General features: G+C 38.6%; 5 protein-coding genes and 1 non-coding gene across 6 annotated transcripts; 3 read left to right on the plus strand and 3 right to left on the minus strand.

Annotated features, from left to right (window-relative positions):
* Positions 1-246: 246 nt before the first annotated feature.
* LOC111777799 (dicarboxylate transporter 1, chloroplastic) lies at positions 247-4,182 on the minus strand. Its single transcript, XM_023657517.2, has 3 exons — positions 2,825-4,182; positions 2,110-2,331; positions 247-856 (listed from the first exon to the last, which is right to left on the minus strand). Exons 1-3 carry the CDS (start codon positions 3,947-3,949, stop codon positions 494-496), a joined length of 1,710 nt encoding a protein of 569 aa, XP_023513285.2. The 5' UTR covers positions 3,950-4,182; the 3' UTR covers positions 247-493.
* Positions 4,183-4,993: 811 nt separating this feature from the next.
* Positions 4,994-5,075, plus strand: TRNAS-GCU (transfer RNA serine (anticodon GCU)). The gene has a single exon. It is a non-coding gene; the product is annotated as a tRNA-Ser (tRNA).
* Positions 5,076-6,111: 1,036 nt separating this feature from the next.
* LOC111777803 (uncharacterized) lies at positions 6,112-7,575 on the minus strand. The gene is made up of 2 exons (XM_023657522.2): positions 7,263-7,575; positions 6,112-6,961 (listed from the first exon to the last, which is right to left on the minus strand). The coding sequence occupies exons 1-2, from the start codon at positions 7,529-7,531 to the stop codon at positions 6,337-6,339; spliced, it is 894 nt and encodes a 297-aa protein (XP_023513290.2). The 5' UTR covers positions 7,532-7,575; the 3' UTR covers positions 6,112-6,336.
* Positions 7,576-10,744: 3,169 nt separating this feature from the next.
* LOC111777800 (tRNA (5-methylaminomethyl-2-thiouridylate)-methyltransferase) lies at positions 10,745-14,847 on the plus strand. The gene is made up of 10 exons (XM_023657518.2): positions 10,745-11,176; positions 11,405-11,479; positions 11,825-11,878; positions 12,069-12,147; positions 12,274-12,401; positions 12,760-12,843; positions 13,090-13,173; positions 13,533-13,684; positions 13,927-14,077; positions 14,241-14,847. Exons 1-10 carry the CDS (start codon positions 10,829-10,831, stop codon positions 14,694-14,696), a joined length of 1,611 nt encoding a protein of 536 aa, XP_023513286.2. The 5' UTR covers positions 10,745-10,828; the 3' UTR covers positions 14,697-14,847.
* A 138-nt stretch (positions 14,848-14,985) lies between these two features.
* LOC111777085 (uncharacterized) lies at positions 14,986-18,060 on the minus strand. The gene has a single exon (XM_087118722.1). It carries the CDS (start codon positions 17,998-18,000, stop codon positions 15,307-15,309), a length of 2,694 nt encoding a protein of 897 aa, XP_086974848.1. The 5' UTR covers positions 18,001-18,060; the 3' UTR covers positions 14,986-15,306.
* Positions 18,061-21,749: 3,689 nt separating this feature from the next.
* LOC111777780 (zinc finger protein WIP2-like) lies at positions 21,750-24,011 on the plus strand. The gene is made up of 2 exons (XM_023657493.2): positions 21,750-22,507; positions 23,436-24,011. The coding sequence occupies exons 1-2, from the start codon at positions 21,953-21,955 to the stop codon at positions 23,883-23,885; spliced, it is 1,005 nt and encodes a 334-aa protein (XP_023513261.2). The 5' UTR covers positions 21,750-21,952; the 3' UTR covers positions 23,886-24,011.
* Positions 24,012-25,817: the final 1,806 nt, after the last annotated feature.

Below are 25,817 nucleotides of genomic sequence, written 5' to 3' on the forward strand. Positions count from 1 at the left end.
ATTGATTCGGTCAAATAAAAGCGAGGAAGCTTCCTTTTTCCCACCTCCTTTTTTCCCACCTCCTTTCTGTGGCACAAATACTTCTCTGCTTCCATTTCCATAAGAGGTGGAAACCATCCCCCTAAGATCACCATAAACTTTTAATGCTACCATTCCTGATTCTACTGCCTGCCTAACCTCCATCTTTGCCTGTTTATCTCTCAATTATATCATCATTGAGAAAGAAAGCTGCAGTTACCAACCAAGTAAAATAATGAATCTGCAATATCAAAGTTTTTTCTGGTACATGTAAACTTTATCTCGAGTAACATCTTCTAGTTTTCAGATTACAATCTCATAGATGTCACTAAAGGATCATTTTGGCAGTGAAAATAATAAATATGAGATCAAAAAAGCAAACTTACAACCTGCCTCAAAGGTCTAGGAAGAAAATTGTACCTCGAGACATATTAACAAATTCAGGATGGTTTAATCTTGGTCTAGATCAGTTGCTTCACCATAAACCGATGGCCTTCCACCACATTCCTCCAATGCCAAGCCAGATAATGATGTTGACAATAGATACGAGGAACCCGTAGCCCCACCATTGAGCAAGAGGAACATAGTTGGCACCATAGAAGACAGGCGCTGAGCCAATGCCGTAGTGGGTTAGGCCACCCATCAGGTTAGATAAGAAGGAAAGTACTATTGCTCCAAAGTAGGGGGGCGTCCCCAAAGCACTAGCAACAGATAAGAAGGCGGTAAACATCGCGCCTATGTGAGCAGCTCCACTTGCAAAGAAGTAGTGGGAATAGAAATAGAGAAGAACTAAAATGCCGAACGACAGCTGCCATGAAAGGCCAAGTCCACCAACAAACTGTGGAAAGAGCACAAACTTGTGAGAAGAGTTACTCATCCAACGTAGCACAGTAACAATAGTAGATTGCCAACAGCGACAACAGCATTCTGAATGCATTAAAAGATCAAGTAATATAACTATGTGCAAAGATCAGAATCCGAGCCTCCCTATGCAACATCTGGCTAGTTTTGTACAGTATTGATGAATAGAGCAAATCTTGAAGGGAACACCGAGCAGATGTCCATTGAAGTTCAGCAGTGGGTAGTTAGTTGATGTTATTAGACTCCATTACCTCATGGAGCTATATGCAGCATGTATAATGTTATAGCAAATTCAAAATTAAACCTAGTCCTCGTTTGATAATATGTTGTTTTTTGTTTTTTGTTTTTTGATTTTCTTAAATAAGTTTTAAAAAAACTAAGTCAAGTTTTGAAAAACTTGTTTTTGTTTTTAGAGTTTGGTTATGAATTCAAATGCTTATTAAAGAAAGGTGAAAATCATAGAGAAAAAAATGGGAAGGAACAAGCATAAAGTTCAAACATGGCCTTAAAAATTTTCTTTCCAGATTTTTTTCCTTGCGGATTTTTCTTTAGGTGAGGGAAGGAAGAAGCACAGATTCTGGCAAATATCACTGAATGGTAAAAGGGAATCTTGAGGCACAATCTTTGAACTGCGTAGGATGCCACTTATTTTCATTTATCAGATGCGTGGACTCACTAGTTTATGAAACGTTCCACCCTACAGGCTCTACTAGGAACAATTCAAGTGGTATCTACACAAACTCAAAATAGCCTGCTAGGTATGATCAAACTCCCTTAACTTATCTGTAATTTTATCTCTTGGGATGTTTGTGAGCTCCAGAATCAAGCCCAATATCCTGCTCCCATATGCTTTCCTATTGTTTTTTATTTTTTGTTCTTTGGCTTAAAGAAAACAATCAATGAAGAAATCTAAAAGCCAAAAACCTTGAATATGGACATAAAGATATCCTAGAGGAAGTTCTGGTTGAATGTTGGTAGTAATACTTTTATGTGGGTACTTTTGAAACATAATGCTCATTACAGGGCTTTGTGGTATTCTTAAATTTAGAAAGAAACTTTTGGTTGTTTAGATGGATCTAAGAAGTGCTTTTAATTAATTAGAAGCATTTTTCCTACTCCAAGTTTCATGCTAAACTTGTTCCTAATCATGCATCCACACGCATATACTCAGATTATCAATTGCCCGCGCAAAGGCCAATGGCATGTAAATAAAGGGAATTCAAGGCAAACCTTCACTACAGTTTGGCTGAACCAGGAGATGAGACCATATTTGTTGAGATACCCTGCCATTGCAATGAGTGCAGCAAACCATGTAAGAGTGTCCCAGGCAACAGCTTCTCCCAAGCACTCTTTCCATGTCACAACGCCTGTAACAAGAAGGACGGACAATCCCAAGATGGCAGCAGTAACAGCGTCCACATTAAGAACCCCTCCAAAAACCCAAAGACCCACCTGATCCAAGGAATAAGATAGGCAGCTGTTAACATCTCCACTGTGCAACTTAAAGCAATATAACTTTCCAACGTACACCAAGGACTAGACCAGGCATACAACTTCCACTTGATAATTAGGCCACACATTAAGAGCCACACATAGAATACATTTGGCGAGCTAAACAATGAAATAACTCACTAAAAGCTTCAGCACTAGAGTTCAACATCCCAATTTGAACTTGCTGATAAGCAAACCACATTAAGAGAAGCAAAAAGTAACACACTCTATAATACATGTTCCAGCACAATCGATAGTGTTCTAACTTTTGAGATAAGTAGTTTTCAGAGTTTGATTATTACGATTAAGCAAATATAGAAGCAAATGTAAAAGTTTCGAAATAGGACATGAAGTTCCTAGATTTCAATCAACTCAAAAGCTAAAAAGCAAAAGGCAAAAGTTTCGAACTGATACGAGAAAAAGAGTAGGGACAGGGACAAAGATGGTTTAATACCGTGAGAAGCAGAGTTCCAGCCATTATGATCTCATTCTTGGACATTGGTCCCATCTTGTCCAACTTCTCTCTGGCAAGCTTTGGTGCATCTGGACTGCTTTTCACCGTGGGCGGATAGATCACATACAAAAGCAATGGCACCACAATCAAGGAGATCAATCCTGGAACAATCGCTGCTTTAGCCCAGTCGGTCCATCCAATCGTCTGCTTAATCGTGTTATACGTCAGAGTCGCACTCAGAGGATTAGCAGCCATAGCCGTCAAGAACATGGATGATGAAATCACCGAAGTTTGAAAGCAAGTGAGCATCAACCACGATCCCAACCGGTTCTCCGTACCATCACCAACATTGCTACCGCAAGCAACACAGAGCGATTTCACCAGTGGAAGGAATATCCCTCCTGCTCTGGCCGACACTGAGGGAATTGCCGGCGCCAACAGGGCCTCACTGAATACTAAACTGTACCCTAACCCTAACGACGAACTACCGAATAGAGAAACAAATTGATAAGCAATTCGATTACCAAGTCCGGTCTTAATGAAACCTCGAGCAAAGAAGAAGGCAAGAGCGATGAGCCATGGGATGGGATCACCAAACGCAGAGAAGGCAGCAGAGAAAGTTAGGGTTTTAGTCAGAACAGAGGCGCCTAGTCCCAGCAAAGCAACAGCACCAAGAGGCAATGGCTGAGTTATAATCCCAACAATGGTAGCGAGGAAAATCGCGAGCAATTGCCACGCGTTTCGAGAAACACCAGACGGAACCGGAACAAACCACAAAATGATACCCGTAGCAATCGAAGCAATAAGTGGCTTAATCGCCGCACCTTGCCATGGCTGAGAAGCCGGAGCTACAGCAGCAGAAGGAGAAGAAGAAGCCGCTCGGACAGTAAAAGCACTGAGATTTCCACGAGAGCTTCCGATATTTAGAGCTGGTTTAACGGATTTAGCTTCACTTGATGGAGAAGACGGAATGCGGAAGCTAGTTCTGATGCCATTCCCGAAAATGGCGGCTTTGGGAAGGCTGGAACGGAGAGAGGAGCAACGAATTTGAGCATTCGAATCAGATTTCGGAAGGCGCGACCGGAGAGAAGGGAGATACGATGAAGTCAGCGCCAGAGAGGCCATTAACCGGTGTTGGTCTAATGCGACGGCTACGGCGGTGGAGAAGATCGACAGCCGTCGAGATTTTCAAATCGAAAAACAACTACTGGACACTGGACAGAAATCCAAAGGCGGAGTTTTGGATGGAAGAACTACGATTCGACCAAAGATGGAAAGAGAAAGAAAAAAAAAAGGCGAACAGTTAGCTTCGAAGGATCCGCCGAAGTTGGTTAATGCGGCGAACTTTCGAACTGGGAGGGCGAACCACGTGGTGATTCTAAATAGAATCCATCGCGGATGACGTGGAGAGTTGGAGCCAATGAGATATTCGATAATCCACGTGGCAATAGGTAAATGGTGGATGGTCTTTAAGTGGAAGAGGAGGAAGAGATCTAACATGTGAGGTCAGGAAGGGGGTGAAAGAAAATGACGGAATCACCCCTGTGATAGTGAAATGTAGCGACACGTGCACCACCCGTGGAAGTGGAAATAGGAGTGTTCCAAATAGAGACGGAGGAGAAACGGTGGAATTAAATGAATTGGTGAACAGAACCGATAAAAAATGAAACGGGTAAGGGGTGGAATGACTCAACGGAGTAGCCAAGAGGCGTGACTGTTTTGATTTATAAGTTCCAGCTGTCAGTGTCAGCCAGCTAAGCCACACATGTCAGATATAGTTCTAGTGAACCATATGAATCAATATTATATCCCTATGTCTATCTATTCACTCTCCTTCTTCTATATTTTTCTCTATATACATTTCTAAATCTTTAAAATTGTATTTATTTTCTTCATATACTTTCAAATTTGTTCTACTAAGGTATATTAAACTTAATAACTATGTTATAAGATGTCTGGACTATATGATATTACATTGGACTATATGATATTACATTGTCACACCGTATAATATAATTAACATAATACAAAAATAATGAATTGATGAAATTAATTATAAATTGGAATAAAAATGATCTATTCAAAAAAAAATGCCAGACTAATATTTTAAAACTAAACAACTTGATAAAATATTAAAAATAATATTTATGGAGATTCCATCAACAAATTGTCGCTTTGGCCGAGTGGTTAAGGCGTGTGCCTGCTAAGTACATGGGGTTTCCCCGCGAGAGTTCGAATCTCTCAGGCGACGTTGTTTATTTATTTTCCTTTTACGGTTTAAGAGGCCCTATCTTGGGCCCGATACCACGGGCCAATATCAGAGTTTGCCCTAATTCCAACCCAATGCACTTATTAAACATGTTTATTACTTAATAGTCTTTAATATTATTATTAACCTTTTAGTGTGGTTTTTCCCTTTTTTTTTCTTTAATATAAAAAAACACTATGAACCCTAATGAAAGAGAATGAATTTGAAAAATTCCCCCAAATCACTCGAGCAACTAATCCAAGACATGATGAAGTGTACTTTGTTTGTTATTGAAGTAACCAAAGATTTAGTTTTTCTAAATAAAATAATTAAAATAGATACACATGTTAGTCATGGCCTAGCCTTGTAAGTCCTTAACAAAATGATTGGGCAGCAAAAGGGACATTCTTTTTATCATTCATTTAAGTGGAAAAATAAAAAAGGGTCCCTTTTTATGTCTACTTAATGACCTCATTTGTGTAAAATATTTCAATTGGGTCATTTTCCAAGCTAGCTTTATTGGGAGAACTCTCTATGTGACCATATTTTTTAGTGTGTGTCTATGTTTATGCATCATTTAATCCTTTATTAAAGTTATTCATTCTTGTATTTTATAAAAATTAACTCAGTAAGAGCGTTACCACATTCATAATCTCCTGATTTAAAGAAAAACTCATACCCATTTCAAAATCATATCTGAATGTTTGGGTACATTTATTTTAGGTAAAACAAAAGAGAGAGAGAGAGAGAGAGAGAGAGAGAGAGAGAGAGAGAGAGAGAGATAGTGTGTTGCATAATGGGATTTAGAATTGGAACCAAGCATGTGCTAACTAATCTCTCATTCACATAATTAGTCATGAAAAAAATGGGAAAGTCACTACGAAAAGCAAAAGGTTTAGGGACAAAAAACAAAACAAATGATAAAAGATGTCGTGGTTCTTGTTGATTCCCTTAGTGGACGAGAGATTTAGTGATCATTAAACCCCATTAATACAATGAATAATCGTATGATTTTCATTCATAATCTTGAGAAACGAAGAACAATAACAAACTTCCATTAATTTCCCAATATGTTTGCTGTACATGCATGTTACTAATAATAACAAACTACGTATAGCTCTCTTTACAATATTGTTTCTCTTAGCTTAATCCACAGCTCTGTTTAATGGAGTGGGTTTGAAGGGTCTTCTGTGTGTCTACCATATCATTCCCATTCATCTAACTTCTTCTATGAACACATTTTCAACAAATCTATACTGTTTTACTATTGCACTTGAAAATTGAGATATGGGAAGCAAGAAGGAACGTCTTTCATCAAATCTTCCAGCTCCCATTCGCCGATTGAAAACTCCTCGTGGACAAAATTTGTTCCAACCCCACCATTGATGTTCTCCATCTTTGGATTATTGTTGCTATTATTATTGTGATTATCGAGGCAGTTGATGTTGCTAATTAAGTAATTACCATGGTTAGCTTCTTTAGCTAGGGTTGTGGCGGCTGTGGTGGCGGTAGTGACGACGGTTGTGGTGTTAACACGCTGCAAAACAGGGAGATTATTGAAGAAACTGTCATGTTCTAGGAAAAAACCCGGTTCGGCCTCAGCGGTGAAGGTCGGGAAGGGATCGAGAGCGATAATGGAAGGCGAGGGATCGGAAGCGTAAATGGGGTAATCAATTAAGCCTTGTTGTTGTTGTTGTTGATAATCTTGAGTGGATAAGAGGCCGCCAAAAGGAATGGATTTTGAGTTGTCGGAGGGGGAGGCGGCGGAGCTGGTGTTGGGAGACGGCGTTGAGGACAAATTCTTGAGCCTCTTTTTAATGGTTGAGTTCCAAAAATTCTTGATTTCATTGTCGGTTCTTCCTGGTAATCGCGCCGCAATTTGTGACCATCTGCATTTTATAATTACGTAGACGTTTTAAAATCTGTGCATGCAGCTGCCTCTAATAATAACATCAATTAATGATTAAATACAATAAACCAGTTTAATTAGAGAGGAAGATTAAACAAAACCCAGAATTTTTTTAATCATACCCGTTTGCCAACATATTACGTTTTTACCCAACATATTACGTTTTTACCGAACATATTACGTTTTTACCCAACATATTACGTTTTGCTAACTAACCATTTATTTTATTATTATTAAAAGATTTAAACTTTTTTAAGTGAAAAATGGATGGAAGAAAAGACCTGTTGCCGAGGAGAGAATGCAAATGGATGATAAGGCGTTCTTCTTGGGGAGAGAAGGCGCCGCGTTTGAGGTCAGGGTGTAAGTAGTTGATCCAACGGAGGCGGCAGCTTTTGCCGCAGCGCTGAAGGCCGGCATTACGAGCGACGTCGCTCCAGCAGCCTTGGCCATTGTTGAGCATGTAGGTCATCAATTTGTCGTCTTCCTCAGGCGACCAGAGGCCCTTTCTGAGCTTGGTGGTGCGAGCAGCGGCGGGGTCAGGCTTCCTCATTGGGATCAGTAATGGAAATGTGTTGTTGTTCGAACTGGGTTGATGTGGATCTATGTGGAATTTATAGAGTAAAGATGGAGTAGGAAAAATGAAATATGATGATTCTGATGCTTGTGGGGCTTGCTTACAATATTGGGAAGAGAGAGAGAGAGAGATATAGGGTTGTTGATGGGTCTTTGGTAGAAACGGTTTGGAGGGGGACCTGATTATTAAAAAATTCAAAAAAAAATTCAAAAAAAATTCAAAATTTAGTCGGAGAGAGAACGGTGTCGTCTTGTCTTTGACTCAATTACTTTTTTTTTTTTTTTTTTTTTTTTTTTTGGGTTAAATTTAATCCACATTTCTTCACTAACAAGAGAGAGAGAGAGAGAGAGAGAGAGAGAGAGAGAGAGAGAGAGAGAGAGAGAGAGAGAGAGAGAGAGGGTTTGTTTTCCAGCCAAGCCAAGATATTTGCTTCCACTTCACATAACCTAATTTCTCTCTCTTCCACACGTGTACTTCAAGATAGATCCTTTTTACTTTTATTTTTATTTTTATTTTTTTTTATAGCTTAAATAAATATTTGATTTTTTATTTAATAAGTCTCTAGGTAACAAAAATAAATTTGAATAAATTAAAGTTTTTAGGGTTTTTGGGCCTTAATTTGTTAGATATGTTTAAATAAAATAAAATTTAAAATTTAGAGAGATATTAAACCGAATTAATTTGTTATTGAACAATTATTTAAGGAATTAGAAAAATGATGATGACATGTAATTTGGGCGCAATACTTGGTTTTGGTTCATCCACATCATACAATTCTCCAAACATTGTGTTAGTTGGATTTGCAAATCTTCAACTCTCCTTCTCCTCCCATTTTATTTCTGCCGTGTCTAAAAAGTTGGATTATATATGAAAAATAATAACCTTAAAAAATATCTATTTTTATATACCCTTATTGTTCACCTCATAAATATTAATATAAGATTTAATCCATTTTTTAATATTATTTTAAAGCTTAATTATATTATCAGGCATTAAGAAATGGAATTAAAATTGTATTGTAATTAACAGACACATTTTCAATTTCCGAAAGAAAAAGACATATTTTTAGGAGGCCAAAAAGCGTACGGGCCTTTGAAATTTTTGAGCTGAAAAGAATGGAAAATTGTGTTTCAAGTTACTATTATATGAAAATGTTTTTCTTATTTTATTTTTGCCTTAGAAATTAGGTTTTCCATTTGACGTATTTTTAGTGCAATCAACTTAAAATGTCCAAAATGTACTAAACAAATTAGAGAATGCTTCAGTAATCGTCTTTGTGTTCCTTTTTATTTATTTTAATATAAAAACAAAAAATTAATTTCATCCAGCAATCTTAAGAATTACACCAAAACACTATTAGATCCTTAAATTAACAAAAATACATTTTCGTTTGTTTTATTTATTTAGTTTTGTGAATATGTGGAAGTAAATAAATAAAACAAACAGGTTCCAAGTAGCTTTCTGCTTTCTTAATGAAGTAGTAGGGAGAGATATAACGAGAAAATGCAGCAAACAAGGAGACCCATTTCCTTGCTCTTTTGAATTAGATACGTAGATATTGAAATTAAATTTTATACCATTCAATTGATCATATAATATGATTATTATTATTATTATGAAAGAAGAAACATTAAATGGATTAATGTGAGTGAATTAGGACAAAGGAATTAAAAAGGCAAAGTCAAACCATAAAAAGAAAAAAGAATGACCAAAATTATGTGTATATGAATTATTTGGGCTTGATATTTTGACATCATTGCCCAATATTTCAAATGCCCACATTGCAATATCTCCCATGGGGCCACTCGCTGAATAATACAACACAAAATCAATCCCCTTAAAAAAGAAAATAATAATAATAATAATAATAATCGTCGATGTGGCAGGTCGAGATTCGTGGTTAAATATTATTGGGTGAGGATTAAAATGAAGCAATAATTCAGAAACCTAATGATGTAAATACCAATATTGGAGAAATTATTTGGTTTATGACAAAACTACCTTTGCTTATTGACTCAAAATTAATTTCATCATTAATTAACAGTAATCACTTGGAAAAGCGAGTTTAGCGCAATTTCGAATCAAAGGGGAGGGGAAGGAGGTGGTGATATTTAGTATTAATCGGGCCATGTCGGCAGTATTAAATGCATAATTTAATTTGCTTCAATTTATCCTGACATGTGTATCATACAAACCGATGCCTTTTATGCAGTTCAAATTTTCCTGAGAAAAATAAAAAAATAAATTATTTCTTTTCGTGCCCATGTCGGCAGTTGAACAAAAAGAAATTAAAAAAAAAAAAAAAAAAAAAAAAGAGCATTTCACTTCTGTCAACCACTCTCAAATTAGCATAATTCTCTATCTCAATTCTAGAGGGCATGGTTGCTTCAAAATTAGGCTTCCCTTCTTACTAACCACTGCATAAACAGAAGATAAATGTTACCCACCCTAAGCTCCGACCTATATCTCATTACAAAAATGGAACGATCTAATATGTTTCATCAGTTAAAGAGTGATGGAGGAAAAACGAACATAAAAAAGAGACGACAACCGTTGCACTTATAGCTCATAATGTAACAACCTTTATATATAATTTATGTTATATTTCATTCTTTAAGATGGATAATTTTAATTTTTTTGTCTAGTTAATTAATTGAATGGTCTATGATTTTAATTTGATACGTCTAAAAATATATAAAAATGATAGGGAAATGTTAAGGGTAAGGAGATGTGTTACAATTCACATTAAAAAAAAAAAAAAAAAAAACATATATTCGATAATAGAATTGACTACATGTGATACGTCTACTATCACGCTATGCTTGGGCTTGGACATTTATATGAACAATAATGAGGAATCTTGGTGGGTTTATTGCTATTTTTGTGGTGTAATTGTGTATGGCAATCGGCTATTTTTGTGATTTTTTATTTCTTTTAAAAGATTATTCTTTTTTTTTCATTGGGAGCTAAAAACTAAAAAAAAACTAGGCCAAGGGTAAAGTGGACAATACACAAAAGAAAATTATAAAAAATGCAAATTGGGCCTGGTTCAAACGGGCTCTCCAGTCACTCTTCAGGACAGTGATCCAGATGAGCACGAAATGGGCTTCTGAAATGGCCCATATATCAGTAATCGTCAATTTCATTATTTTCATTTAAAATTTCAACGAAATTAATTTGGATAATATGTTATTTTAGTTTATTCGGCTCGTCTTCCTTTCGGAGCAAGAAGAATGCCGCGGCGGTGGATATAAGGAGGAATCAATTACAGTGATGCTGAGACTGAGAGTGAAGCCCGTTTGGTGCACTCTTCCGATCTCCCATTTCACTTCTCTTCCCCTTCGCCCCTCAATTCTCAGACCTGTTCTCCGCCGCCACAGGCCTCGACTCTTCCTCACCCGATTCTCCGCCTCCTCTGCTGTGCATAAAGCCTCGGAATCTTATTCAGCTAAAGGCCTCTCGGATGGCGACTTGGAGCCTTTCCTCTCATGTTCGATGCCTCGCTATCCGCTCAAAATTGCTGTTCTTCTTAGCGGTGGCGTCGATAGCAGCGTCGCCCTCCGCCTCCTCCACGCTGCCGGCCACTCCTGCACTGCCTTCTATCTCAAGATATGGTTTCAGGTGCGTACTCTTTGTTCCTTTAATGGAACAGATCATATGCTTCATGTGTTTCCTTGTAAAGTAAGGAAGCTGATATTGGGAATGCTGGCGCAATCGGTGTTTAGGATTATAATTAATGACGAGCGTGGACGTGTTTCTGCTTTGCTATGTATATGATATGTATGTTCTTGGGCAGAGGACAATAGCCTTTTCATGTGACCGCAGTTTTGATGGATTTTGTTTGCGTAGGAAGACTTCGAGAATTTTTGGTCAGAATGCCCATGGGACGATGATTTGAAGTATGCTGAAGCTGTTTGTGATCAGGTTTGTCACTATTTTAGCTTTATGAATCCATCTAGACTTGCAGAGTTTTGAGATTGTTCTGATTGACTTTCTAAGGTCTTAAAAACACTTATTTTTGCATTTAGAAGCACTTTTTTTAAGTGCTAGGAAGTTAATCCAAACAGACTTTTAATTTGGCAAAAAAAAAAAAAAAAAAAAAAAAAAAAAAAATCCAAATTGAACATTGTTCAAGATACCTATAAGTTATTTCGGCACATGATGCTAAGCGTAGTTATAGGTTCTGCGTGTGGGGAGAATCTGTCTTATTTTCTGCCGTCGTTTGTGCTGAAGAGAGAATTAGAACTGAAAATGTACACTGGTTTTCAGGTTGATGTACCATTGGAAGTGGTTCATTTGACAGAGGAATATTGGAGGAACGTGGTAAGTGCCTTTACAACTACAAAATTTTATTCTATAACTTTGTTGGATAACTTAATGATGTACTACATCAAACCAATTTGATTATGGTTGTGCTGGCTGACCATCTTGCTCATGTGTTCTTTCTAACAGGACGAAATAGTTTTGGGTTAGTTTTTCTGTCTGATGAATATTGTTTAGTTCATGTTTTTAGGTTTCTTATATAATTGAAGAATATCGATGTGGCCGTACTCCAAACCCTGATGTCCTTTGTAACACAAGAATAAAGTTTGGTATGTTCATTAAATTTACTTGAATGGACTTCATAATTTTTTTTTTTGCTATATTGTCAAGTTTTTGGTTATGTCTATAATGTTTTTTGTATTAATATAATTTAAGGCATTCCCTGCTTTTTCCAGGTGCATTCATGGATGCAATAAGCAATATGGAGTTTGATTATGTTGCTTCAGGGCATTATGCGAATGTTATTCATCCATCTGCTGATCAAATGGATAAACCTTCTGTTTTAGAACTATCCAAGGACATGGTATCTACAAATGGTTGCATTGGCCTTTATTTCATTCTACCCTATCCAATAGGGAGTATCAATCATAACTTGCTTAACTTCAATATTTCGCAGTCGATTGTTCTGTGCATGACAGTTAGTGATGCCATTAGTAATTCAACTTTAAGTCTCATATATTACTCTGTGGCATAAATATGACCTACACTGATGAATTGTATGGGCTAATATTTGTTGTAATCCTTCTAGAAACATCATTAACAAGTAATATGATTGCTTACCTAGTTCAAGGTTCATTGTCGAACACATTTGTCTCTTCCTTGTTCCTTCTTGCTCCAAACTAAAGATTTCTTGTTTCTCTTCACTATTTTTGTTTTCTTAGGTCAAAGATCAAACATATTTTCTGTCGCATCTCTCACAGAACCAGCTTAAGAGGCTTTTATTCCCTCTTGGTTGTATTCCGAAGGTTTGTTCAAGCTTACTTTACAGCATTTATTATCGTGGGTTTTTAAGATATCATGAATCATATAAATGCTTCAATTAGTAAGTTCATATCATGAATTGGCTCTTGCTCCTATCTCAACTCTGGCTACTTTCTTTCATCTAGTGCATACTTGTGTGCTTGTGATCTTGTTAATATGTTTTCCTTGAGTTGTAACTTCAGCAATATTTTTCCCTCTCAGCCTTATATTCCCTCAGCAATTATCTGCAGGATGAGGTTCGCAAACTTGCTGCAAAATTCAACTTACCAAACAAAGACAGAAAGGATTCACAAGGAATATGTTTCCTTGGGAAGGTAGTTTCGGATGTGATGATTTATGCATCTATTTTACTTGGAGGACTGAATGCTTTCTCAAAATTCATTCGTCAATGCCAATATATCTAATATTTTAGTGTTGCCATTTTATATTTCTGAAAAATATCCTTCTACATGTTATCACTATTTAAAATGACAGAATAGCTCAAAGAATTTAGTATAAAATTTGCTAACTGTTGAAGAATTTTTCTGATGGCTAAACTTTCCCCGAGCTGGGTTTTTATTTCCTTATTCTTCATGACTGAAAAAAATCTTGTTCATCCACTTTCAGAAGAAGGGTCTCTGTGTAAGGTATCTTGCGGTAGAATTAATGCAGAATCTGTTTCTTTGATGTGTAGATAAAATTTAGTGAATTTGTGGCGAGACATATTGGGGAGGACGAAGGTGTGATATTGGAGGCAGAGTCGGGAGATTTTCTTGGCAAACATCGAGGGTTTTGGTTTTACACGATTGGCCAACGCCAAGGCCTAAAACTTCCTGGAGGACCTTGGTATGCCTTTTTAGTTTATTTTCAAGAATAAGTTCGATGTTTCCAGCTGTTTAGCGGTTTATGACCACTTCCAAATCTTCACGAACATCTTAAATTCTACTTGGTAGAGTAGATTTGAACGTTTCAGGGTGCCAGTTTAGTTTTAAATAACTAATCACGTTAGATTATCTCCAATTTGTTGCTTCTCAAGTTAATATTCTTTTGTTATGTCTCTTCAGCTTTTATGCATTGGTCTAATGCAGGTATGTTGTGGAGAAAGATATTAGGAACAATGTAGTATTTGTGTCGAGAAATTATTTCTCACTTGACAAAAGAAGGCGGTTGTTTCGAGTTGGATCGTTGAAATGGCTTAGTGGGTTGGTTCCAGACCAATTTACTGAGCTTCAATGTAAGGTAAAGTTTCAGCTTCCATCTCTCATATTTCTCGCTAGTTTCACTACTTCAAGTTGGCCTGCCTGTAACTGTTCAACAGGAGTCAGTTTATTCGAGCAAATTTGTGTTTGAACTGATGTCATTTCCAGTTCCCCCTTATTTGATGATTTTATACAATTTTTAGGTCCGACATGGCCCGAGTTTCTATAGTTGCAATTTGACAATGGAACGCAATGAAGATAGTGATGAAGATGTTGCAGTTGTCCATCTAAGCGAAGATGACCAAGGCCTTGCAGCAGGCCAGTTTGCAGCCTTTTATGAGGGAAGGAGATGCATTGGGTCGGGTGTGATTTTAGAATCTTGGGATGATCAGGGGTTTCCTGTATGTGCAAAGGCTCTTGAAATTGCACAAATGGAAGATAAGTCGAAGCTTGGTAAACCAATAAAGATAAAAGTTAAACCAGAGAATGCTACGAAAGAATGTGAACCTAAAGATGATACAAAAATACACGGCGTGTTAAAGAATCAACAAACCACTGTGGTTGAGCAAACCGGAGAAGTGGCTTCGGATGAAGCACTCACCACAGCCCCAATGAAATGGCTTGGAAGCCTTCGGAAGAAGCTGCTGCAGGTATTTTAATTTTGCCTTAGTTTAGAAATCGAATCCTTGACTACAGCCCTGCAATGAGAGTGAAACCCATATTTTATTCCTTTGAATCTGTTGACTGAATTATGACATATTTTTATGTTTGTGATGGAGCAAATATAGGAGCTCTCCTCTCTTATTCCGACGCCTTTTGAATCGACTGAGTTGTTTGTTGTTTCTTTTAACTGAGGGATCAAATCGATTTAATCATGTCTTTGGAAGTATACAATCTCATCATCATAAATTAGATTTCAAAATGCATAAATTTAGACGAAATTGTGATTAACCGCAATGCCAAACTAGAAACAATAAATTTGCATTGCAGAGTATAATGTAAAATCAAATACAACAATTGATAGAATTCAAATCTTTAGCATCTGGATCTTGGATGCCAAAAAATAATACGACCACTCTTTCCGAATGATTTACTAGCGAGAGCTTGAGTGACGATCACATCTTTGAAGAAATCGATCGGCTTCAACTTCACCGTATGCATTAGAAGTTGGCTAACGTTATTCATGCAATTTAATATAATAGAAATGTCATCCCTTGGTACTTTTGGAAGTGGGGACGAGTTGCACTATAGTGTTGTTGATGTTTGGATTTAATACGGTGGAGGAGGTGACTTGTAGTAATAAGGAGGTGGTGGTGACGAAAACGGGGGTGGAGGTGACTTATAATAATAAGGCGGGGGAGGTGATGGAGATGGTGGAGGTGGAGATTTGTAAATATATGGAGGAGGTGGTGATGGAGATGGCGGTGGTGGAGATTTATAATAATATGGGGGAGGGGGAGATTTCAATGGAGGTGGAGGGGACTTGTAATAGTAAGGAGGTGGTGGTGATGGGGACGGTGGAGGAGGAGATTTGTAAACATATGGGGGAGGTGGTGATGGAGATGGTGGTGGTGGAGATTTATAATAATATGGCGGAGGAGGAGATTTCAATGGAGGTGGAGGGGACCTGTAATAGTAAGGAGGTGGTGGTGATTTCAATGGAGGTGGAGGAGACTTGTAATAGTAAGGAGGTGGTGGTGATTTCAATGGAGGTGGAGGAGACTTGTAATAGTAAGGAGGTGGTGGTGATTTCAATGGAGGTGGAGGAGACTTGTAATAGTAAGGAGGTGGTGGTGATGGGGATGGTGGAGGAGGAGATTTGTAAACATATGGAGGAGGTGGTGATGGAGATGGCGGTGGTGGAGATTTATAATAATACGGTGGAGGGGGAGATTTCGATGGAGGTGGAGGAGACTTGTAATAGTAAGGTGGTGGTGATGGAGATGGTGGTGGAGGAGATTTATAGTAATAAGGGGGTGGTGGAGATTTCAATGGAGGTGGAGGGGACTTGTAATAGTAAGGTGGCGGAGGTGATGGAGATGGTGGAGGAGGAGATTTGTAAATATATGGAGGAGGTGGTGATGGAGATGGAGGTGGAGGAGATTTATAATAGTAAGGTGGTGGTGATGGAGATGGTGGTGGAGGAGATTTATAGTAATAAGGGGGTGGTGGGGATTTCAATGGAGGTGGAGGGGACTTGTAATAGTAAGGTGGTGGGGGTGATGGAGAGGGGGGTGGAGGTGACTTATAATAATAAGGTGGAGGAGGTGATGGAGATGGTGGAGGTGGAGATTTATAAATATATGGAGGAGGTGGTGATGGAGATGGTGGAGGTGGTGACTTATAGATATAAGGAGGGGGAGGAGATGGAGATGGAGGTGGTGGTGACTTATAATAGTACGGTGGAGGTGGGGATGGTGATGGAGGTGGTGGTGATTTATAGACATAGGGAGGTGGAGGAGAGGGAGATGGTGGAGGAGGTGATTTGTAAACGTACGGAGGTGGAGGCGGCAATGGAAATGGTGGTGGGGGAGACTTGTAAACATAGGGAGGTGGTGGAGAGGGAGATGGTGGTGGAGGGGACTTATAGACATAAGGTGGGGGCGGTGATGGAGATGGAGGAGGAGGAGACTTGTAGACGTAGGGAGGTGGCGGCGATGGAGATGGCGGTGGAGGAGAGCTATAGGTGTAAGGAGGCGGTGGTGATGGAGATGGTGGTGGAGGAGAGCTATAGACGTAAGGTGGGGGCGGTGATGGAGATGGTGGAGGAGGAGATTTGTAGACGTAGGGAGGTGGCGGCGATGGAGATGGTGGTGGAGGAGAGCTATAGACGTAAGGCGGGGGCGGTGATGGAGATGGTGGAGGAGGAGACTTGTAGACGTAAGGCGGGGGTGGTGATGGAGATGGTGGAGGAGGAGACTTGTAGACGTAGGGAGGTGGCGGTGATGGAGATGGTGGTGGAGGAGAGCTATAGACGTAGGGAGGCGGTGGTGATGGAGATGGTGGTGGAGGAGAGCTATAGACGTAAGGCGGGGGCGGTGATGGAGATGGTGGAGGAGGAGACTTGTAGACGTAAGGCGGGGGTGGTGATGGAGATGGTGGAGGAGGAGACTTGTAGACGTAGGGAGGTGGCGGTGATGGAGATGGTGGTGGAGGAGAGCTATAGACGTAGGGAGGCGGTGGTGATGGAGATGGTGGTGGAGGAGAGCTATAGACGTAAGGCGGGGGCGGTGATGGAGATGGTGGAGGAGGAGACTTGTAGACGTAGGGAGGTGGCGGTGATGGAGATGGTGGTGGAGGAGAGCTATATACATACGGGGGTGGTGGTGATGATGGAGATGGTGGTGGAGGAGAGCTATAGACGTAAGGAGGGGGTGGCGATGGTGGAGGAGGAGATTTGTAGACGTAGGGAGGCGGTGGAGGAGAGCTATAGACGTATGGAGATGGTGGAGGAGGAGATGCGTAGACATAGGGGGGTGGTGGAGGAGACTTATAAATGTACGGAGGTGGTGGTGGAGACTTGTAGACGTATGGTGGTGGTGGAGACTTATAGACGTATGGTGGTGGCGGCGGAGGAGATTTATAGATGTATGGAGGAGGTGGAGGAGACTTGTAGACGTAGGGTGGTGGCGGCGGAGACTTGTAGACGTAGGGTGGTGGTGGCGACTTGTGGTGCTTATACTTGGGAGGCAATGGCTTGGGGTGACCGCGATATTTTTGGGGCGGCGGCTTGTGGTAGTGGCGATATTTTGGGGAAGGTGGGGGTGTAGAGTGATAATGGTTAGGTGGAAAATGTTTGGGGTGTTGATGCTTATGTAACTCAATTTGACCGAGTTGAGGCTTTTTGATAGGTAGCAACTCTTCATCGTCTTGAGCAACAACGACGGTAGTGGCAATGAGGCAAATCACCACCGCCGGGAACAGCAGGTGAGGCCAATGCCTCAGAGGTTTCATAGTCCCCATCGTCAGGCAATGGGCACTTAGCTCTCTAAAACAACACTTAGATTGATGTTGTGAGTTGCATTTCAAGGTGTGCTTCCAACCCTTTATATTCTACTCATCAATGCCGGATTATGATTATGATAATCAAACTACAATTTTTAATTCAAGCTTCTTTCCTTGCAGATCTGACTTTTTGAAATTTTGATTGAGTATTGAGCTTTGGAAGTCGTGGCTACCGACTACAAAGTTGTTGGCCGGACAAATGCATTTTGAGCCTTGGTTCATTTAAGACACTAAAGTAATGCACGTTCCCACAGTATCTTTCATCCTCCATACAATGCCATTGGTGCAAGAATAAATCAATATGCTTTCTAATTAAAGTAGTCTCCCTTGACTTTCAATAATTCTTTTATTTTAATTAGATTATATTTTTTCTAAAATCCTTTTATTTTATTTTATTATTTTGTTGACTTTAGTGACATTTTTTTATTTAATTTTCATAATTTCTTTTATAACAGTTCCATCTCAAGATGATTCTTATTTTAGTTCTTATATTCCGTCCACTTATATAAAACCTTATATTTTGAGTTACATAATGAAAGTATTAAAATTACCCCAAAACATGTTTCATGGTTCATGGTAGAGTAATCCTTTGGTCTCCACATTTGTATTCCATTTGGCATATCACACACCTCTATACAAATCAAGAATCAGATGTAACAACACGAGTAGCACATATTATCCATTTTGATCTATTACGTATAACTACCAGCTTTACAATTTTTAAAACACATTTATTAAGGAGAGGTTTCAAACCCTCACAAAGAATGGTTCGTTTCCATTTCCGACCGATGTGAATCTCACGCATTATTTTGATTTTGGTTTACCAGAGAGGCCTCATATCAACAACCCTCAACATTGTACTCCAATTTGTTAAAAAAAAAAAAAAAAAATAGATAGGCTTGGCATCAACGGTATTAACGATATTTTATGAAGGTCGTATAATTATCCCAAATTTGATTGTTTAGTTTTTTGTTGGCGGGGTTTATGGTGTTGTTTCCCTGTTCTTCCAAAACCCTATTCAATTCCACAAATTCAGTTCCATTGTGTGAAATTCGAACCTCGTTTTTGGTTCATTGGATCAGTCCACCAAGATGCCACCCAACGATGACATTGTGTTTTACTTCCCCTGCTACGCTTAAGAGTTCCACGCTTTCCTCCGTCTACCTCGCATTCCAGTTTCATTCAATATTCCTGTTCATTGTGTTTTACTTCTTTTGTGGGGAATTCGGTTACAACTGAGACTTGGGGGGGCAATGTTTGTTGATAAATCTCCCCCAATTTGTTCGGCCTCATTGTCGCTAATTCAATCCCACGTGTCGAATAAGTCTGAGTCTGATATTCGTACGAACCATCGTTTTTTGACTGGTGGGTACATTCAGTGGCGGGCCAATTTCAGGAAACACAAGGCCTGAGACAATACTCCGCCAACTTACTACCAAGAAAGGACAGGTATTAACCATCAAGCTAACCAAAATGCTAAACCATGGATTGAAGAGATGCAGAGACTGTCTTAACCATGGATTGAAGGTCATAAGAGGACATCACGAACAATAATGGTTCAGGTAATCTTGGATTTGGTGTGTATTTCTATTTAGGATATTTTTCAGTGGAGAACTGATCAAGATCCTTTGTTTCTTTTCTTCAGAGCTCAAGGACTCCAGGAACACTTGTCCATGGTGGTAGCAACCTGACTATTGGTCGGGTTACAGCTGGTTTGGAGTTCAACCGCCCTATCAGACCAGACCAGTGTGGAGTGGAACTGGAGGACTTTATTTCCAGGTACTTTAGTAGAACTGGATACATGCTTCTTGAAATCTTTGTCGACTTTGATATGCTTTGTCCTATAATGTTGAACTGGATTAGGCTATAGATCAGATGGTGGCCTTATTGTTGCAGTACACACGTATTTTCTTATCTCATGGAAAACCAACTATTTCCTATGAACCATTATGCCTTAGAGCATTAATCTCTTCCATAATAGGTAGTTTCCTATTTGGATAATCTAAGGCTTCTTGTACATTCCTTGGGACAAATAAGTTATCTATCCTAGAAGTGAAAATTTTACGACGGTTTGACAACTTTTCGTACGAGATATAATTTGCAATGAGATATTTAGTGCAAATTCTAGTAGCTTTCCTCAAGGCAATAGGCAAGACATTTTCAGTGACAATGCTCGAGTTGTAAATAGATTGAAGAATAAATATAGAGTGTTCCACAGGCGGCACTATACAATTCTGTGTGCAAAAGCTGGTCTCTGCAGCTTCGAAATAAGGTACAGTTTCATTGAATGAAGCTGAGTGTCTGTATCATCTTAAGGTACAATCAATCATTCCTCTGGCTGCAGTTTTCTGTCTCAGCCAAAGGCCCTTCTTCCAAATTTTACACATTCATCAGCTCTTCTCTCTCTGCCTTTTGAAGTAGCAGGGGTTGGGTTGAGTTTTAGTGATGGTAGAAAGTATGGATAAGAAAAGTAGTGAGTTTCAGTTGGCAATGAGAAACTGAATGAGGTTGATATGCAATAAAACAAGGGAGCATCTTCAAACAACAAAATTCTATATTTATTGATATGCAATTTCCGTAGGAGTGGTTATCATTATAGTGTTTCTTTTTCTTTTCTCTTTTGTAATATTTGCACCCATAGTATAGGTATACTTCTAAGAACTCATCAATAATTGACTGAATTCGTAATAGTAAAAGTTGCTTTACATGATTGTGAATTTGAATATCAATCTAAAAAAGATGGTACTCCAATTCATTTCCATTTTAGATTTATATTTTATATTTGTGACTACTTTCAAAACTTTTGATGTTCGTAGTATAAAGACAATAATTATAGATGAGGGTCTTAAATGAAGTTTGTATAAAAAAAAGGTTTAATAATTTGTAGTTTGATGAGAAATGGAATGGGTTTATGCAAGGCGGCATGGAAATAATAAGGTGGTAAGAGGGGACTGATAAGGCAGAATGTTGTCGAATTGTGTCTGTGAAACAGTGAAAAGGGGCGTAGGGAAATGGAGGGAGGGATTAGCCGACCAGGAAACCAAGACGAGGCCACCAAAGCAAATGTTGGCCTCCACATTTACATTAATTCACATACAAAAACACTTACCTAATTCCTAAACATATTTCATTCCCGAAGACTCTCAATTTCTAAACTTCATTTCCTTCGCCCTCTCTCTGCTTTGGCAGTGGGATTATGGTCTCCCCACTCCACTCTCCAACGCTAATCCTTTCACACTCACCTCCTCTGCACGTGAACCTCAGTCAACACTTCAAATCTAATGCCTCCATTCCAATGAATGTGTTGGGACTTGGGAGTTCAACCCATTACTTTCACAAACATTACTCTATCAAATTAGTGAGTTAGATTTGTTGCTTATCAAGTTTTTTCCTGTTGGATCGGTGAGTGATTGAAATTGGTTATTGGATTTATGAATTTGGTTGTTGGAGATCACTAAGTTAGCATTCATTCATGGATTGCGAATTCTTTATTTGAAATCATAATAAGTTTGGATGATGTTTTAAAACACTTCAAAAAGTGTTGTTTTGCTTTGAAATTTAAGCCTTTTTCTTATGCCCTTTTCACACTGCTCACACTGTTCAATGAGTCGCTTGTTCTTTCAAATCCCAAGACTTGTGATATCTATGTGTGTCTCTCTCTCTCTCTCACCCTTTGTTTGGTATTTTTATTTTTCTGATTGTTTAGTCATTCTGGCAAGTGATCTTGGCCTTGTCCTTTCTTCCACTCACTTGGGAGTTCCTCTTTTTATTTATTTTATCTCTTTTAATTTCGGTGTGATTTGTCCAATCTCTTCTATCTTATTAACTTTCAATCACTTCTTTCTCCCTCCCTCTCCTATATATATATATGAGGGTGTAAACAGTCTCCGGAGCATAACCATCAACAAGCATGACTGATCCCTACTCCATGCTTCACCCCTACTTTTCTTCTTCTAAATCTTACTCTCCTTATCATGATCTCTTCTCTCTTTCTTACTCTAATGATAACAATACCCTAAAAAACACATCCTCCTCCTCCTCCTCCTCCTCCTCATTCACAACAACCCATGGATCATTTTCTCCTGATTCTTGTTCCTCCCCTCGAGTCCTTCCCCTTTTAAGCTTGAGCCCTGCAAGGCATGATCAAGAACATCACTCCTGTAGGCCTTGTGAAGACGAGGAGGATGAGGAGGAGGAGAGCGTTACTGTTGCTTTGCATTTAGGGCTTCCAACTCCTCCTTCTTCTGATCTGATTTTGAGGCTCTCTTCAACTGAGATCTCAGACAAGGAAGACCAACAAGAAGCTGTCCCTGTTGTTGTTCCTAACTACTACTCCTCCTCCTCTACTGCTGGACTCAACAAGGGTCAGTATTGGATTCCCACTCCTGCTCAGATTCTGATTGGTCCAACTCACTTCTCTTGCCCTCTTTGCTTCAAGACCTTCAACAGATACAACAACATGCAGGTACTATCAAATCAACCAAAACCCAGATGGGATTTTTGTCCTTCTTCACCTTTCTGATTCATTTTCATAATATTGCTGAAAAAGACCAAAATTTTCTTCTTTACGCCATATGCCTCCTACTCTTTTGCAAATTTCTAGACTGATTTCAGCCTTTGGCTTTTGTTTTTTGTTTGATATGTTGGAGTGAGTGACTAGGATAAAGAATATATATACATATATTTGCAGACCCTTTAGGGCCCCCTTTCTTTTTTTTTTTTCCTTTTTCTCTCATGAGATTTCTCATTAGGTGTATGTGTGATCAAGTTTCATGCATGAGATTTTGGTTAATTAACTCGTAAGTCATGACATATATCTTTTGGGTGCATGGTTATTCTAGTTTTGGGGATTTTCAAAAGATCAGAACAAATCTTCCCCTGGTCTATTTCAGAATAACATCAGTAAATCCTCCATCTTTATGTGATTGAACAACACAGCACCCATTTTTCTCTTTTGACATTTTGAACTTCGTGTAATTTAGTAAACTTTGGCAGTCGTCTGAAATCTAACTCATAAATTATTTGCTCCAAGTATTTGTAGCTAATTCAACACCAAAAGGAGGAATCCCACGTTTTCGAGAACAACGAAACCCTTTTTTTGCTTTTCCAATTCCCTTTGACCACCATAATTGATTCGGAGGTCGGATATCATTTATGACGTTGAAAACTCCTGAATCTTTTGCCTAAAAAGACAGAGAGTTATGATATATATACAAGAAAATTTGTATCAAGGGAAATGAACATGATCATATTCTGTCAGTGCAACAACTTTTCTGTGTTTAATTTCAAACCAAATGTTTGAAGAAGAAGAAAAAAAAGAAACCCCCATAAATATATACATAAAATAATTAAGATTTGAAACCCTATCTGAAGATCATGGGGTAATTTGGCAGATGCATATGTGGGGGCATGGATCTCAATACAGAAAAGGGCCACAGTCACTAAGAGGAACACAACCAACAGCGATGCTTAGGCTGCCATGTTACTGCTGTGCGCCAGGGTGCAGAAACAACATAGACCATCCAAGGTCCAAGCCATTGAAAGACTTCAGAACCCTTCAAACGCATTACAAAAGAAAGCATGGAATCAAGCCATTTACATGTAGAAAATGTGGGAAGGCCTTTGCTGTGAGAGGGGACTGGAGAACTCACGAGAAGAATTGTGGGAAGCTTTGGCATTGCACTTGTGGCTCTGATTTTAAGCACAAGAGGTCTCTCAAAGATCACATCAAGGCCTTTGGACATGGCCATGCAGCTTATGGGATTGACTCTTTTGACGAAGATGATGAGGCAGCTTCTGAGATTGAACATGATAATGACTTGTCTCTAAGGAATGGAGATTGATATGGTAATGCCAAATGTTTATTGTGCCACCTGCCTGGGTTCAATTTTTTGCTTGTACTGTCAAGTTGGAGTTATTTTCAATTATTGTTCTTTTCACCAATTAAGTGCCTTCACTATATTCTTGGATATGGCTAGGGTTTTATTCTTCATCCTCATTTTCATTCAAACCTAATAATCCAATAATTTATGTGAAATACTACATTGATTGAGGAGTAGAACGAAACATTTTATATGGGAGTGGAAACTTCTCACAAACAGATGAGTTTTAAAAATCTTGAGAGAAAACTCAAAAGAAAAAAACTCAAAGAAGACAATAGGTAAGACTGGTGTGCTTCAATTTTTGTACTATTCTTGGATATGGGTAGGGTTAAAGTGTACTACTTAGATATCAGTAGAGGATAAATTGGTTTGGATGGTTTGATGTAATTAGGTATGATACAAGATAGCCAAAACTAGGTACTCATTTAAAAGCTTCGACGGTTCATTCTTTTTCTTGAATGATTGGGGAATGGTGTAAAGGACAAAGGCATTGCGTCCAAAACATGAAGGCATCGCTTACACGCAACTCAAACATTTATTTTCAACACACAACTCGCCCATCTTAAGTTTCCTTTCTTGATCACTAAAAATTACATCTCTCCCACACACCAAATTATTGGATTCCCTCCATGATTTAGGCCTTTAGGTGAGCTTCAGTGATCATAGTTAACCACAACTCAACTCAGGGTGAAAAAAAACTTAGTTAGAGGAACTAAAGATTAGGCAGCTAAAAGAGTTTAGTGCAGCAATGGGGGAAAGGAATAAAAGGGTTTATTAAGGGGAGGGATTGTGGGATATATGGAGGATTTGATGATGTGGGAGACAGGGGAGAGAGAAGGGTTTATTGAGATGTCATCTCAGGGAAAGAGGGAAAGAGGAGTGTTAGAATAAGAAATAGGTTGCAGTAGTTATTAAGGGATAGAGATTTTGAAAGTACAAATGAATGGTGATTTAACACAACAGTAAAAGAACTAAGTATAAATATATGCGATTCTTTTCTTTTCTTTGTTAAATCTGTACATTTCCAGTGTTCTGTCGCAGCGCTAATAACCATCTGTCTGCCATTCAGACATGATGGATCCATGTTTCTTTTTTCTTTTTTCTTTTTCCGTTTTTCTTCTTAAGGTTCAAATATTATTAATTTTAAATCTTTCATCTCTTGTTCTTTCAAATGTTCTGTTCCGTAATGTCAAATGTTGGAAAGCATGCAACTGGGGAACGTAGAAGAGAAAAGGGAGTAAGAGGAAACACAAAAGTAAAAAACTTACCCATTATTATTAATCTACTTTTTGATTAATCGAAAAGATGCCCTTTTTCCCAAACCAGATTTTGATGCCTTTAAGAGCTTTTAAGATATATGTATATAATATGATCTTAAACTACATACAGACAAATATGCATGGGGTTGCTTTGGATGTTGGGTTTGCATCTCTTAATAGTTGGGTCCTAGGGGTTGCTTTGGATGTTGGGTTTGCATCTCTTAATAGTTGGGTCCTATGAAGTGTGAATTGAATGATCGGTCCATCCACTGTTGAAACATTGTTGAATCTAAAAGGTTTCTTTTTCCTCTTCCCAATAAAGCTTCAGTTTTGTTTTGCTTTCTGTATCTTTTCTTGGATGAAAACACACACACACACACTCTCTCTCTCTCTCTCTCTTTCTTAGGTTTTGATCATGTTGAGTCACTTTAATTTCTTTATCCAACTTTGAATAAAATACAATCAAATGAGCCTCACGAAAGTTATGGGAATAGACAGCTTCAATCCCATGAATCTCTTGACGCACCATTATTATTATTATTATGCCCACTTTGTTAAAGTTGACAAGATTGGAATCCCTCCTGCTCTCCGTCTGCACATCTTTCAATTTGCATTTGCTTTCCTTTGAGATGCA

This window comes from Cucurbita pepo, chromosome 16 (genome assembly GCF_057944985.1).
Source record: "Cucurbita pepo subsp. pepo isolate OVF chromosome 16, ASM5794498v1, whole genome shotgun sequence".
NCBI lineage: Eukaryota > Viridiplantae > Streptophyta > Magnoliopsida > Cucurbitales > Cucurbitaceae > Cucurbita > Cucurbita pepo.